A 16,844-nucleotide genomic window follows, 5' to 3' on the forward strand; every position below is an offset into this window, starting at 1 on the left:
ATTACCCCATGGAGGGACACACATATTTTGCTCAAACTTTGATATAAAACTTCAATTTTTGCATTTCCCAATTTTTGTCTGTGTGTGCTTAAACTCAGAATGCTAACCTTATATTCTGGTAAGATTATTTTTCATTTTCTAATCATTTTATTCTTCCTTTTTTTCTCTCCAGTATTAAAATCTAATTTTTGTGTGTGAAGCTGATGTGTAAAGTATAATTAAGTTAAATGGATTTATCCCTTTTAATAATGTAAAACTTAGCTTCAGTCAAACCAAGTCATCAGCATAGTTTTAAAAAAATGCTGTGAACCTTGCTATCTTTTTTCTTTTTTTTTTAAGCTCCTATGTACTGTAACATAACCTACTCCAGGTAATTATCATATATTATAGTGGTTGCCATAAGTGACTGCTATAATTAAGGTTGCAAATCAGTTTCCATTATAATCCCTTGTTTTCACACAATCATAACTTGTCAAAACACTAGCCTTTGGGACTAAAGTTTTCCACGGTTGTTCTGCTTAGAGGTAAATTTGGGGGGAGAGAGGAGGAAAAGGAATTTGAACTATCCTTACAGCAAATCATTGTCCGGTCATTTTGCGTTATAGGATCAAACTGCATAGCAAGGAGGTAAATAGTTACCGTTTCCAGGGAGTAGAAAAACCTAGAAGAAAGGTTAAAGGACAAGCAGTACAGAACTGCCTTGAATTTTGGTTGCACTTCTAATTTTGACTAGCCCCACTGCTATTTTGTTTTGCAGCATCTCTGCATAACACAGTGAACAGTGTTAGTCTTACTTTATTAGCATCTACGTCCCACAACGAAACTGCACTATGTCAGTTTTACTGATAATCAGATGACAACCAGATTACAAAGGTGGAGAAGAGATGCAATGGTCAGTTATGGATTCATGATTCCCATTGTGAATCCCGGTCCTGAATTTGATGCTGGTTTTGGGGAGGGGGAAGCTTCCCTAAAAGTGAAGTGGGGAGACAGTATAAGAAAACATTTACTGTGATTGTTTTCTCACTAGTAGCTCTTAAATGTCAATAACTACAGCAGTGCTCCTTCCTGGGTAGAAAATAGCACATTCCTGTATCACTACAGCTAACCCTGTATATAAACTTTTTATGGCGACCACTATGCAAAACTTGCTTAAGTTCCCATTTATAGTATTTTTAGTATGACTTGACAATTTATTTTATCGTATAAAGAGATCACATTTTAAGGCACAATATAAGGGAGTGCTTGGGCAGGCAGAGTTGAAGGATAAGCTTTTAACCCTAACATTCATTTCCTGTGCTTGTTTTATCATCCCTAACATTGCATTAGCACTGTTTCTTTGCATAGAATTCATTTTAAGAAATGGTGATTGGTTCTTCCCCTCAGCCCTCTGGGAAAGTGTTTTAATTAGTTTCTTGAGGTATATGATAATAAACTGAAGTACAGTTACTGAAGAAAAATTACAATTTTTGTTACATTCAGAAATTGCTCCTCCACTAGCCTGTCTGCTAGCCTGTTGTTACTGTAAACATCTTTCTTTATAAGGTGTTGTGAAATACTGCAAAGGTACGATTTACAGATAAAATAAAATAAATCGTAACATGGAAAAAAGCATAAGCCTTCCAAAAGCTCGGATTTTGGGAGTCCTCATTGTCTGCAGAGGGTCCTGTGAGTCAGTGAGATGTCTTGCAGATGGGAAGGTTTCCACATCTGGATTCTTTTTACCAATTGAGGTCTTTGATCTGAAAATGTTACAACTTTCCTATGCCCTGTGATTTGTCTGGCAAGATGAGTTATTTACAAATGCAATTACTCTTCTGACAACTCAGTTTTGAGTGTGTCAGTGCTGAGGTCCTGATCTGTAACCCACAAGGACTGCTGGTAGTCCTTTTATTGGTTTTGGTGGGCTTTGATTCAGATATTTGGACTTTGAAGCACCCCAGGTGGATTAGGTAAAAAAAGGCTTTTTACAAATTATTATACTTTAAAGATTTAGGATTCTATGTGTCTGAAATAATTTGACAGTGTTTCAAAGTCTTGTGAATTTAAATAAGTTTCTGATCTTTGTGTCTTTTCTTTTATTTCTCCAGTGGCAGATGAAAGCAAAGTTGGTTTGTTGGCCGGACACAAATCGGGTAAGCTGTTCTCCTATTTTGGAGGAAAAGTCAGCAACTTAAAAGTAGTATGGGCAGTAAATTAAATCAGCTTACAGATACTGTGGTGACTAAGAGAGTTGCAAATTAAGGCATTTCTTTGTAGGCACTGACTCCAAGTTGTACAGTGATGAATTAGGGATTGTTCTTCGCCAGGCACTGTATGTAGCCGAGTCATTTGCAGGAAGAGCTGTAACTTTTTTTTTTTTCAGTGCAGGTGTTGTAAACTGAAGAAGATGCCCTTTCAAATAATAAGGGCAAGTGCAACGTGTCTTTTAAAGTGTGGAGATTTAAACGATACACACTTTGAAAAATATAAATATTTCTTGCTTTTTCTCCTTGCTCTGAGTTCCACTTCCATTACCGGGAATATTGAAGATAACACTAAAAAAAATTCTACAGATTAAAAAAAAGAATGTCAGAGCTTTTCCTTTCATTATGCCTTTGCAGTAGAAACAATTGTGGTTTTCTTAAACTTTTCAGGCCATACAAATAAAAAAAAAAGTCCATACTGCTGTCATTAATGTACGTACTTATTAAATAAGTTCTGCAAACCACACCATGGTACTGTACAACTTACAGTTCTTGTATTATAAGAACTTTCAAGGAAATGTCACATAAGATTGTAATTTTTCACAAGCTATGGATCAGCTGACATAAGAAACCTTAAACTTTTTAGAAAACTCAAGTTATTCAGCAATCTCTTCTGATGTTAGAAAACCCTGAAATTTCAGGCTGCCCCTTTGTAGCATGATTGCACATTGCCTTTTTCCACCCCTTTGATAGAACTAAAAAGCTGAATTCATGTAAAGGAAGGTCAACTATGAGATTCCTGATTGTTTATGGTATTCCTTCTCCGTGCAACTGGGTGTCCTTCTCTAGTTCTTTAGTTCTCTGGTATGGATTTTCCTTATCTGAAGACCTTTTCCTGAACTTAGTAGACAAATTCTTTTTAAATTTTTCTGGCATCTTTCCTAAGTCTGTGAACTTCTTGGATTCTCTTTCTGAATCAAGAGGTAGTTCATATGTCTTGTAACATTATCACTCCTGGGGAGAAAAAATTCTTTCAACTTTTTGTTTTGGGAATATGAAAGCTTCAAAGAAATGATCTTGTCAACTCGAAGAAGCTAGGGATGTTGCCCTTGAGTTTTTTCCTGTGCAGAAAAATTATTACAAATATTGCAACATCATGCAGTTATCCAAAGATCAGTGGAATTCACTGCTATCAAAGAATATTGGAAGGAAACCTGGTGAGATCATAACTCTTTGGCAATCAGTTGTTATAGGTACATTAAGCTTTATAATACCACTTTTAGCAGCATTTGATCTTTCTTCTGCACACTTCTCCAGATTCTTGAAAACCATGGCTTTGAAAATTTTTCTATTTGAAGACACCTACAAATTTTATATGAAAATGTGGACCCATGCTTATTGAACTTTGGCTTGTTTGCTTTGCTTATCCTTCATAGACCTCTTACATGTACCTAAGATCTTTTTTCATAGACTAAAATCAGTGGTCAACAGATCACCTAAGGAATAGATACAAAGATCCTACAGGTTGTTTCTTTTTTTCCCCTTCAGAATAAAAGGAGCTAGCTAACTTCTGAGAAGGTTGGAGTGTAAATGATTTTTCTTGCTTCTGTCCATTTCAAATACTGTTCACTTACTGTTGAAAAATGTTTCTCCCTTCTCTATGTTACATTTCCTAACCCTTCGTGAAGAGAAATCAAGCTGCAGCTTCAGCTTTCTCATTGTTCCATTCAAATACTTATTTTAAAGGTTTGTTCAAGAACATGGCGTTCTTTTTCTCTGGTCCCTTTTTACTGTATGCTTTTTGGAATTATATGTCATATATGCATCTTGCTGGCATTCAGTCACATCACACAACTCTTGTTTTAACATCTTTCATTGTACTGCCTTCCTATAGGTATAGGTACCTTTAAGAATGCGCTAAGGGAGACATTGCAGCTTCTTGTGCTGGGAGCAAAACACCGTTATTTTCTCATTACTGAATGAAGAGCTTCCATCCTATTCTAGACTTCAGGAAATTAAACATATTTCTCTACAGAATTAATTATCACCTACTAACAATCAATGCAATTATCCCTTCTCTCCTTCAACATGACTTGTTCTATGAAATACGCAGTTCAGTAATTCTCTCTAGGGAAATATCCTTTCTATTCCTTCTGGGGCAGTGGCTCTTCAAGCGTTTAGTCTCAGCTTTTGGTATAGCTACTGTATCCCTCACATTTTACATGTTACTGAGCAGCAGCAGGAGTTAGCAGCATGTATTTCAAAAAGCATTATCACAATTCTTCAGAAGACCAAGGCATTAGAAGGATCTGTAGCTGTAGCCCCATCTTTCTGTCTTTTTATATATTGCACCCACAAATAGCAGTTCCTTTTTTTTTTTCCTTAAAAAGTAGATTTGATTTTTAGAAGCAGGTCTGGACACATCCTGAGCTTGTAAGCATGTTCTTTGGGAAGATGACTGGAGACTTATTCCTGTATTTCTCCATCACAGAAATGCATCTGTGAATTCTGGTTCTCGTAGCTGGCCTGTCCTTCATCCTGGCGGATAGAAGACTCCTGCAGTGCTTACAGGTGTTCTTAGCGTTGCAAATGTTTTCCACAATACCATTGGCAAAAGCACTGGAGTGCTACATTGATGCAGCCTACTTGGCCCTTTCTGGAGAAGACCAGAGTTCAGAGTGTGTGTAAGACATCATTTCTGGATCCTCTGAGGAGGATTTTGTCCTCTGTAAGCTTCCTGTGCGCTCAGCCATGGTGTGTCCGCATTCCTTAAACTCAATTCTAACGATGAGAATGAGAAGCAGACAAGTGGTGCCTCTGTCTTAAAGCAGAGAAGATCCCTGAAAATTCATAAAGATGAAAAATCAGCAAACTTCAGCTCCGTTTTTCATGAACTCTTAGCTTTTCAGAAAAGCGATTCCAGGACAGCTAGGAGCATACCCTTCGTAAGAGGGGCAGGACTGTTGTACGTCAAATATAACCTGATTTATATAAAATACTGAAATTGAGTACTGAATTCTTTGCAGCTATTTTTATTTTTTTCTAAAATTCTTTTTTTTGTGTTCTGATTTACTGCTTAGATACTTTCAGTATGTATTGACTGTCTGCTGAGGTCTCTGCTGACACAGCTCTTTCAGATGATGTAGTGCTGGAGAAAAGCTGATGAGTCTTTCTTTATGAGCTCTGACATATTAATTAGCAAAATGGGCAAAAAAGCTTTCCTATTTTTATTTTAATGTCACTAGACCATGCTTTTGGCTGGGGTTATGTTTCGAGACAGTTTTGAGACAAGATAAGTTGAAGATCTTATTTTCTTGCTGGCTGCTATGTGAGGAACATGTGACTGGGCTATGGATTAGTACTGGCAAGATTGAATGATACAGGGGTAGCTCTGGTACCAAGCTGAATTTGAATTAATGCTATATGGCAAGAAATAGGGTTAGGACCTGAGTAGGAAAAGGCCCCGTTGGGATAGTTTGAAGGATGCTTCTGGTAAAGTTCTGCCCCTTACTGTTAATTTTGCTGACAGTGTGGTTACCAAGTTACTGTTCAGCCTGTGGATAGGATTAGTGTTCTGGGAAAGAAGGCTTGAAGAGGTAGGTGTGCAGCTAAATCCTGCAAGGGCTTTGATGAGGTCTGAGTGCCGGCACGTCTGGTAGACCTCCAGTCTGTACTGCTTTGTGTATGGGTAACTGAGCTGTGGTTAAACTGGGCTTCAGATCGGGACTGGAGGTAGTTTGGAATAAGGTAGGTTAAAGGTCTTGGTGTATCTCTGCATCCTTTAATGCCAGGATGTATTCTGCATTAAATAAATTTTACTGAGGTTTTGTTAAGGCTAGGATGAGGATTAAGATTATGGTTTAGGACACAGGAGTGGTTGAATATTGGTAGATTTTATATGACCCACTGGAATAGGGTATGGGAAGTGCAACAGGTTAAGCTTCATCATTACCTTCAGAAAAGGCTCTCCAGCCTATTGCGAAAGCCATGGTTGCATTGGTAGGTGAAATAAGTCTATGAGATACTAAGGTTGCATCTATACAAGTGTAAGCTGAAAGCGTGAGTTGAGTGGCACAGGATGATCCCCATCTGTGCTCTGAGCCTCTATTGTAAAATGGCTTCAGGTTGCCTCTGGAAGCAGTGCTTGGTGCGTCCTAACTCCTGAACCATTTCTAGGAAGTGTTTTGTCAGAGCAGAGCTGTTATAACACTTTTATTGTGTAGGTAATTACACTCTAGTAAACTCAGGTGTGCCCAGCTGCTAAATTTGCAAATATAAACATGACCTATGATTTCAAGCAAACCGTGGCAGCACTGGAAGATGTGCAACGTGATTTTCCCTTAATTCAGCCAGTGCGGTGCTTAGTGCTATTCTAGTTTGACTGACACAAAAACGAATGCAAGTATCTTTCTATAATGCTTCAGTACTCTGTATTACCCATAACCCATGCCTCTCTAAGCTTTGAATCGTTAAGCTATTGGTTAAGTTTGATGCTTTATTGCTGGGAATATTTTTGCAAGATTTTCATTCCTTTAGCGTTGCCTTCACTTTGGGCTTCTCTCCCTGGATGATTATTTTCTCGTGGTGGTAGTGTTGTTACTATTGTTGTTATTATTATTATCAACTTTGATTGTGATTCTCCAAGCAAAGTGTTCCTTTGACCATATAGTTCCAAATAAATTGCTGTCATCTGAGAATCTGTATCGACTTATGCAGCCAAGAAACAAAAATAAGATTCCCTTTTCCTGCAGGTCACTTACAGAGTTAATGTTTTCTTCTATACTTACGTTTGGTAAGGTCTAAAGTCAAAGATTTTACATTGAATCTATTATATTGTTGGGGTTTATAAGGATTTCTAGCCCAGAAGTTAAAATGCTTAGCTTTCATTGAATCTCTGCCTACTGTTATTTTTTTCTTATCTTCAAACACAGCTTGTCTAGTGAAAACTGGGATGATACATTAATTTTCTTAGTACTCTATGCCAGTATGGCTTTACTACCCTTTTTTAGTGGACTTTATTTTTTAAGTGGTTTTTTTTTAATATGTATAATGGTTTCCATGTTATAGATTCTTCTAGCCATCTGCATTGGTTAGAGCTGGGGGGGGGGGGGGCTTGTTTAACACTGCCTAGTTGCACAAGAACCAAAACTATGCTGTGACCAAGTCTATGGGGGACAGGACAGCACAATGTTGAACTGCTGGGCTGCAGGATTTTTTCATGTCTTAATGGTCAAAGTCTGGAAGTCTGTAGGAATAAATCCCGAGCCTCCAACTTTCATGAGCTGACGCCTAAGAATTAGTGTTGAGAAAAATGCTCTTTTAATTTCATCTAGTATTTAGAGTGCTAAATACAAAGGATGAATGTTTAGTTCGAAAAACTTTCATTTGTCTGTTGGAACTTCGTGTATTTTAACCTGTCAGAGATAGGAAAGTGTATTGAAACAAGATGAAAACAAAATTAGAACTCTTGTCAAGTTCTAATTTTTTTTTTTTTTTTTTTTTAGCAAGAGAAGCTCAAACCGGACATTCCAGATATTGATTATTTTTAAGAGGCTATTAAAAATGGGGCTGATACAGCAATCTCTCTCTTCCCTGCTCCCCCCTCCCATCAAATTGTATGTATTTCTGCATGAGAAGTTTGACTTTTTTTCACTGACTCAGGAAAAGGAAGGCTGGACACTTAGCAGTTCCTGTGCTTCAAACAATTCTTCTAAATTAACAGAACTTGCTGTATTGTTGAATTTGAGTGAAAAGCAGTTTGTTGGTCAAAATCTTTTCTGAATGCCAGGCTGGCAATCTTTACAGTCCCACATGCCTGCCCGGCCTATGTGGCTAATGAACAACTCTAACCTAGTTAGATGGTTCTCTTCTATGGAGGGAAACAAGCTCTCATTTTCCCTTTGAGAAGAATCATTTTATGTCCCAAGTAAATTCACCAGCTGTAACTATTCCTTTGACAGCTTTTTTTTCTTGTTTTTGAAGACTTTATTAGCTGTGTGATGATGATTGTTGTGACCCCTTTTTTGTTAGGTCCTGAGAAAGTCATCTGTTGATAAAAATCCCTCGCTTGAGGGTGTGGTTTGATGTTACGATGTTGATCTAAAAGCCTGCTGCTGCTGAAAGAGGCAGTCTTAGTCACCATACCTCCTACCCGCAGCTGCTTGGTTCCCATTGCTTCTTTTATTCCAGTCCCACAGCTTAGCCGGTGAGATGGTTGAGAGAGCTAAACCAGTCAAAATCTAACCCAAGAAAGACAGAAGTGAATAGTGCTGGGCTTATCTCCTTGAACCACTCATTTGAGAGAGACAAGCTTGTGTGCCAGTAGAAGGGAAACTCGGCAAGTGGATGGACGCGAGAACTGTGGCTTTCAGAGACAGCTGTCATGTCAAACCATATCCTTTTTAAATTCAAATGACAAACTCACATTGTTTGGTGGGTTTTTTTTATTTTTTAAAGACTATTTTACTTGCCATGGATAAAATTACTTTCCCAGTGGTGGGAGCAGGGAATGAAAAATGGCAATAAACCTCTGCAAACTGAAGAAGAGCATCCCTGCTGTCTCATCCTTGAATTGCAAGAATCTTCTCTGAAGTCACTTACTCACTTTGATTTTATGAATTCTTTGTGTTCTGTGACTGACTCTTAGCGTGCATTGTATTAAGATATGTCAGAGCAGTGCCCGTTGATCTTTCTTTAAACTACAGTCATTAAAGTGAATAGATCTGATCTGCTGAGAACAATAACAAAGTTGCAGGAGAAACCTGTTTCCCTCAATGTTCTTGTGTGAGATTTAGGATCTAGAGCGGAGCTGAACATGGACCAACTGCAGCACAGGTGCAAATTCAAGGATCTGTGACTGAGGTTTTATAACATAGCATAGTTGACTTAATGTTTTCCTGTCTCCTGAAGAGGATCCCATGATACCCTTGTATTCGTAAATGCCTAGCCACGTTTCTGCCCCCTTTCTCTCTATGCCAGTATTATTATTCTTATAATTCCGTGATGAGCTGTTGTGGGGAGAAAAAATAATTCTACAAAAAAGAATAGTATTCTTCTGGTTTAGCCAAGGGAGCAAGAAAAAGGAAGTTCGGGAGAAGAGAAGAATGATTTTGTAACTGACAGTTTCTGATCCCAGGATCAGCCTGAGCTGAAGGAAGTTGACTGGGGTGGAGGGGGTAGAGATGACACATCTGAGGGAGAAAGCACGGATGAAAGAAGATTTGCAGAACTTCAGAGATGCCTTTGTGCTGAAAGAAAGGAAGGTGGGGGAGCCAATTTGAGTCTCTATTTCTTGTCCTGAAGAATAAACTGAAAGTGAGTTTCTGAGAGGTTTGTTTAATGGCAGTGAAACTTGGTTCTGTGTATTTTTGTTGATGTTACTTGCTGTTAAAGGGCTATGGCTACCTTTTAGCTTTGTTCGGGCTGCTACACTCTGAGTCTGGTCCTGTCCTAAGGAGTGAGAAGAAGATTGAGCAGTCCTTGGGAGCAGCTGAGCCTGACAAGCAGGGAGAAGCTTTCATATGGGCCCGATGGAGTGAACAGGCAGCTCAGACAGAAAGGAGGACAGTTTTCCTTAAGAACCACTGGGACTGGGTAGCGTTTCTTTCAATCCAGCTGATCACAGAAAGCTGCTGAAGCGGAGAACAAATGACCCTGTAAAAGCATAAGTTGAGCAGAAGCTTTTATTTCACTCTGTCTCACCCAGCAAATGTGAATTTTCAGTACTACGGAAGTGTAGTAAAACAACCCTAGTTTCAACAGCAAAGCCCTTTCCATGTTCCCACTTTAAGAACAAAAGTGCATGTACATCTACCTGAAAGTCCTGAACAACTTGGACTTCTCTGTGAAGGAGGCTTGTGCCCTGAAATTGTACCAAAGGTAGGTATTTCAGTGTGACGTCTGTGAAATGAAACTTAAGATTTCCTGCAGATAGAAACTACACAGATGCTCCTGTGAATGCATAGCAAGGGAAATGCCTGTTAAAGCTGCGACATTAAGTTTATTAGAGCAAGATACTGGAGAGTGATTCTGGGTGTCAGGAATGCCTCATTTTTACGTGTGGGTAAACTTGGAGTGGAAAGTCTGCATGGCAGTAGTGATGGCCTTTTCTTAGAGGAGAAGGCCTGGTCTGGCAGATATCCGAACTGCAGTCTTCAAAAATAAACAGTAGAGGTGAAAGATTTACTACTTTTCCATCACATCTCAGCAATATGGGAATTATGCATCACCCAGTATGAATTGTTGGCATCCAGGGATTGCAAAGCCATTTTCCTTGGGGAGTATTCTTTTGCTCCAGGAGCAGAGAAGGGGGCAGGAGCTTTGTTTAATGTGACCTGGGAAATGTCATGCTCACAGTTACCCAATGTTACAGCTCCCTTACGATACAGAAGTAGGAGAAGTGACTAGAAAGAAAAAAAATCCAACACACAAGAATTTTATCCAGCAAAGGTACCCATACATTCATATTTCTTCTACCCCCTTTTTTTCCCCTCTCTAATTTCCTGAAGTGATTGTGGGCGTATTGTATTATTAACTGAGGCTTGGGGGGGTGTTTTGATGTTCACACCTCATAGTTGCCGTTTCTCCCCCTGGTCAGCATTGCTGAATATTGTTCTGTGCAGAATTCAGTGAAGCAAGTCAAGAGAGTATTAAAAACCCCAGAACATTTTAGTAGTATGAAATGAAGTAAAGCACAGATTTCTGATAGTTGTGATGAATGCATCCGTTTACCATAAGGTCTGCTAGTATTTGAAATAAGTGGTCATCTTTCTGTGGTAAATACATTGTCTGTGTCAGCTTGCAGTGGACTGAAGGAGAGGAATGCCTGCAGAAGTCTGTATCTGTTGCGCGCTGAAATACTCTCTCTAGTAAATGGTGCGGTACTGGCATGAGTTACCAGTTGTAGGCTATTTGGGGCGTGCATTCTCTTCCTGAGACCTGCCGATACTTTTCCCCGTGACTGTCTGTGCTGAGCCTGCCACATATCATGTCTTTGCTGAAAGTTTCTGCTTTGGAGTTGGAGCTTCCTACTGCCTCGTATTCCAGTTGTTTCTGACATGAGGGTAGGAGAGCTTGTAAATATGGTGGATGTCTCTATATGAGGAGTGCTATATCAGGCAGAAATAAAGCTTTCTCTGAAAGCAGAAGCAGTGTAACTACGTTAGTGCAGAATTTCACACAGGATAATAGGTACTGCAATTCTGCAGGAGTGGTGATTAGGACTTCAGATCTCGGCATCTCTGGATCCTGGAATATCATGCCCAGTAAAAATCATTACTAAATTTGACGTGATTGGAGATGGCAAAATGTTAAACGACAAGAAAGCTGGCATTAACCCTAATCAAAGAATAAGAAACAGTAAGTTTGAAGTTTGAAGAATGTAAATTTGAAGTTTGAAGAATGTGAAGAATTTGGTGTGCTTTTTATTGAAACTGTGGAGATTCAACGTAAGGCACAGCAGCCAGCAAAACAAGTTTAATGTTTAAAATCCTGGGAACCTCTTGCTGCATGTTGATCTTTAAATCAGAGAGCCTCTCTGGTGATGGTGCCTGAACAAATGGCTCATGAAGGTGCCTGCATGACTGATAATAAGCTGGTTTCCTTCATGGAACTCCTCTCTTGGCCCTGAGAAGAAAGCTGAAAACAGCAAGTGGATCCATCAGGTCTCCTGCATTTCTAGGGTCTTGTAAGGCTCTTCAGGCATCAGCCCTTTAGCTGGTGACAGCCAGACTGCATCCATTTCAGAAAGCAAGATGAGTTGCCTCAGACTGCATCTTCTGTAATTGAGGAGAAAGTGCTGATGTGATTCTAATGCCCCTGGGTAACATTTACCCCCCCTCGGCAGTTAGAACTGGGGTCACAGCCTTCGTGCCAGTCTTTTCTCTGGCTGTTGGTTTGGTATTCCTTCAAGCAGTATCTGTGCATTTTTCAAGCTTTGTGGTGAATGATCTGCAGATGTTCAGGAAAGACCTTCGGGGTACTAGGTACTGAAGAGTTGGCTGTGATCCGTGTTGGCAGCTACTGTGGTTCTTTTAGTTGTTTGTTGCGACCAAAGAGACCAACAGCCACTGCCGAATGCCTCATTTTAGTAATCCTTTCCCTCCAGGAGCTGGGTTTTTGCTGGGAATAATATTCAGTGCTGGCAGTGGCGATCCTGAAGTCATTGGTGCCAAGGAGTTAATGAATTTGGAAGACTTCCCAGATAATACATCTGGCCCTCTAACTTACATTTTGGAGTATGAAGTATGAGATGTAGAAAGAAGAGGACTGAACTAAACGAGCTACTGGCTGAAGAGGGGAAGGGGACACTTTCTTTTTTTAAACCAGTCGGCTGAAAGTTAAAAATTACGTAGCCCCACAGAAGATATAACTGTTGTGGTTTTGTTCGGGTTTTTTGATTGTTTCTGGTTTTGTGGGGGTTTTTATTTTGTAGTACCGTGTATTTGCCAGTTACATTACCTTCTGAGGCTTGAATATAGACAGGGAAGCATTTATAATTCTCAACTTGGAATGATTCTTCTCCTTCATTTTTTATTTTGAAGTCCCATCATGTTGCCATGTCAATAAGAAGGATTTTGAAGGTAGCTACCAGTAATTGATATTTCTAGTCCAGCTCACTTCTGGAATAGTATCTTGTACAGTGTTTGCTTTCCATAACATTTGGAATAATGTTTTATTATATAAAATGGGTTGCTGGTGCTCTTTATTAATACACATCTTTGCGTAATAAAAGCTGTGCAGAGCAATATGGTTCAGAAATTAACTTTGAAGAAAAGAATTACATTGCTATTTGTATGTCTCATGACATTTTTAGTGAGTCTTTCAATACAGCAATGCTACTTAGCACTTACCTACACAGCACTCCAGAAGTACCCAGAATATCATCCCTAATTAAGTGTCCTACTGAAATGCTTTTTCCTGACCTAAGAGCAGAGTGGGAGAGTTTTTTCTGTACATACCAGTGGAAATGGAAAGCATTTCATAGAAGAGTAGAAAGCACTTTCTTGAGTTACCATCGACTACCAGCAGGTACTTCCCTCCTACCATGGGCAATGGCACCATTTTGTCCTTTCAAAACACATCACCTTCTCTAGCGTTTACCCTTTTTTCTGCCTAATGTCTTGAAAGATGAAATTTCTCATTGGCCTTAATTTAGTCTTGCATCGGCTGATGTAGTTTGCAATCATTTAATTTTTGTCTACAAGTAATAAGCATAATGATTGGTATCTTAACCCTATGAGTGCACAGAAGATCCCTATTGACATGAGACCAAGCTTATTTAATGTTTGTTTGGTTTTTCTTAAAGAAACTTAAATGCTGATTTCCTCCCCCCCCCCCAGTAGTCTGACACCTATATTGAGTCTATTCTATATCTGATTTCTGCCCCTTTAGTTCTTCACCTTCTATTGTAAAAATCCTTTTTTTAATCCTTCCGTCCTCTTCAAGCTGGCTCTTAAATCGAAAAAAAACCTTTGTGGATTGGATATCTGTCTTGGGAGGGGAGCAAACCTGTGACCTGAAAGCTTTACCTCCAGATTTTCAAGGACGTTAGCAGACTTAGCGCAGTTATATCTACATAATCTTTATTTCATTGAGTTCTTTTGGCCATTCTGGTACTAGTTCATGCAGAGCCTTCTGCCTCCTGTTCTGCTTATGGTTCCCCTCTGTTCCCCGTGGCCAGGAGAGCATGCAGGGCATAGTCAGGTCCTGGGGACAGTTGCATGCACAGCATGTTTCAGTATTAGTGGATTTTTTTCTGGGAGACCGTCTCCCTCTCCTGCTCGCTTGCTTGCTTACTCCTGAGGGAGTAGGAAGGAGACATTCTGTCTAGTGTGAATAGTGGGGCTTGGGGCAGAGCAGCAAATTCACTGGAGAGAGGCAGATCCTAATGCTACAATTTGCCCAATTTCGGAATGATTGTTTCTTTAGTTTAGGAAGTGGCTTAGACAGGTACACTCTTCGCTGGGTAAAAACCTGGCTGGATGGCCGAGCCCAGAGAGTTGTGGTTAACGGAGTTAAATCCAGTCGGTGGCCGGTCACAAGCGGTGTTCCCCAGGGCTCAGTGTTGGGGCCAGTCCTGTTCAACATCTTTATCAATGATCTGGACAAGGGGGTCGAGTGCTCCCTCAGTAAGTCTGCAGATGACACCAAGTTGGGTGGGAGTGTTGATCTGCTCGAGGGTAGGAAGGCTCTGCAGAGGGACCTGGACAGGCTGGATCGATGGGCCGAGGCCAACTGTATGAGGTTCAACAAGGCCAAGTGCCGGGTCCTGCACTTCAGCCACAACAACCCGAGGCAACGCTACAGGCTTGGGGAAGAGTGGCTGGAAAGCTGCCCAGAGGAAAAGGACCTGGGGGTGCTGGTTGACAGCCGGCTGAACATGAGCCGGCAGTGTGCCCAGGTGGCCAAGAAGGCCAACAGCATCCTGGCCTGTATCAGAAATAGTGTGGCCAGCAGGAGTAGGGAGGTGATCGTGCCCCTGTACTCGGCACTGGTGAGGCCGCACCTCGAATCCTGTGTTCAGTTTTGGGCCCCTCACTACAAGAAGGACATGGAGGTGCTGGAGCGTGTCCAGAGAAGGGCAACGAAGCTGGTGAAGGGCCTGGAGCACAAGTCTTATGAGGAGCGGCTGAGGGAACTGGGACTGTTTAGCCTGGAGAAGAGGAGGCTGAGGGGAGACCTCATCGCGCTCTACAACTACCTGAAAGGAGGTTGTAGCGAGGTGGGTGTTGGTCTCTTCTGCCAAGTAACAAGCGATAGGACGAGAGGACATGGCCTCAAGTTGCGCCAAAGGAGGTTTAGACTGGACATTGGGAGAAATTTCTTTGCTGCAAGAGTGGTCAGGCCTTGGAACAGGCTGCCCAGAGAAGTGGTTGAGTCACCATCTCTGGAAGTATTTAAAAGACGTGTAGATGTGGTGCTTAGGGACATGGTGTAGTGGGCATGGTGGTGTTGGGTTGACGGTTGGACTCGATGATCTTGGAGGTCTTTTCCAACTTTAATGATTCTATGATTCTTAGTGCCATATAGCAGCAAAACCCTGACTGCCACACTGAAAGCTTAAATAGGGATCAGTTCCATTCCAGCGCACTATGATCAGGACCTGGCAAGTGGAGGGGCAAACAGAGCTCGAACTTGGCAGTAGAAGTTTGCATCTGTTACTGAAGGGTGATTGCACTTAACAAAGGTTGCAAACGAAAACCTCAGTTAACTTGCTGTGGCAGGTTTCGAGGCTCTCTGTGCAGCAGGACCAGAACAGAGGATCTGGCATTGATTTGTTTGGGGTTTTCATGTAATTACAATTTTCATTGCTATCTGCAGTTGGCATAAATTCCTGTATTCAAAAAAGGGGTTGTTTTTTTCGGTTGCCAGTTGTAATACTGCTGTTGACAAACAGAGATGTTATAAAAGAGAAATCCAATATAGTGTAGTTATTCAGATGCCTCTTTTTTTTTTAATTGCTTTATAATCTGCTCAGATGCTTAATTCTGAAAACAAAATGACAAAATTGTTTGGTTGAAGCTTCTAGAGTTTAATTCTTTTCTAAAAAAGGGCATACTGGTTTTAATTTTAAAGGTACAAAAAAGAATGAGCATTACATTCAGGACTAAATTTTGTCAACCGTTGCATCAAATAACTCACTGCTTACTACTGAAATATACATCACAAAATAGCTACAAAGAATAATTCTCAGTCTGAGTTTATATTAAGAGAGGAAATACATTAAAAAAAGAAAGCATACAGGAGAAAGATCTCTTACAATCATTCTTTTTCTGCCATCCTGTAGGAAATACAGGTAAATCATTAAGTCTCAGGAAAAACCCTTGGTCTCCTTTACTCATGGTTTGCTTTTTCTTTTCTCTTTTTGTGTATAAAGTATGGGTGTAGTGTGCCGGAGTCACTGTGTTATCACCTGTTAAGTGTCATGCATGACACGTCCCATTACAGATCCTGTGAAACTGGAGCCGTTTGAAGTAAAACTTCCCATTCAAGTGTCAATTGAAGCGTGGGTTTTATTTGCTTTTTTGACGGAGGTTGTTCTTTTGCTGTCTCCTAAAATAACTCTGATATTTGTTTTTATTTAGGAGAGGAAAAGGTAAGAATATATGGCTAGAGGCTGGGAAGATAGCAAGCTAGTGGGGGCGGGGGGAGCTAGAAAAGGGAGCTGGGGTGGGGGAGAAGGGAGGCTGGGCGTGTGGCTAGGTGCGGAGACGCAGCGTGGGGAGGGGTGACACAACCGAGGGGGGGCTGGCTTGTGCTGATCTGGGGCAGTGGATCCGGAAACCACATCAGAAAGAAGAGGGTGGTAGCCAGCATTGCAGTAAAGAAAACTCTGCTTTTCTTTAAAACAAACAAAACCAACAAACTAAAAAAAAAGCACCAAACCCCCACACCTAGGAAACGGTGTCTACAAACTCTGTTAAAAGAACGTAACTTCGAAGGTTTAAGGTGTTTGAAGTAGGAAATGCTAGCTCTAAGGAAGCCTGCAAAGGCAACTCAGACCCTTTTAGTGGATGCTGATGGCATGAGACCTACGTAATCAAAACCTAATTCTTCCCAAAGACTTTACTTTCAGAGCACAAGAGGGATCTGCTTAAGGGTAACGAAGGCTGTTGTATAAGGCCCAACCCTTGCCTCATTTATTGTTGAAGTTGCAAG

General features: G+C 40.6%; 1 protein-coding gene across 2 annotated transcripts in view; it reads left to right on the plus strand.

The window, feature by feature from the left end:
- Positions 1-16,844, plus strand: part of PARD3B (par-3 family cell polarity regulator beta) — a 433,243-nt gene that overhangs the window by 253,552 nt on the left and 162,847 nt on the right. Inside the window, exon 16 of one of the 2 annotated variants that reach the window (XM_075153452.1) lies at positions 2,091-2,135. The exons of the other annotated variant lie outside the window; for it this stretch is intronic. Within the exon in view, the coding sequence (XP_075009553.1) occupies positions 2,091-2,135 (45 nt within the window). The remainder of the gene's footprint in view (positions 1-2,090; positions 2,136-16,844) is intronic. 2 annotated transcript variants of the gene reach the window in all.

Source organism: Calonectris borealis, chromosome 6, assembly GCF_964195595.1.
Source record: "Calonectris borealis chromosome 6, bCalBor7.hap1.2, whole genome shotgun sequence".
NCBI classification, from domain to species: Eukaryota; Metazoa; Chordata; class Aves; order Procellariiformes; family Procellariidae; genus Calonectris; species Calonectris borealis.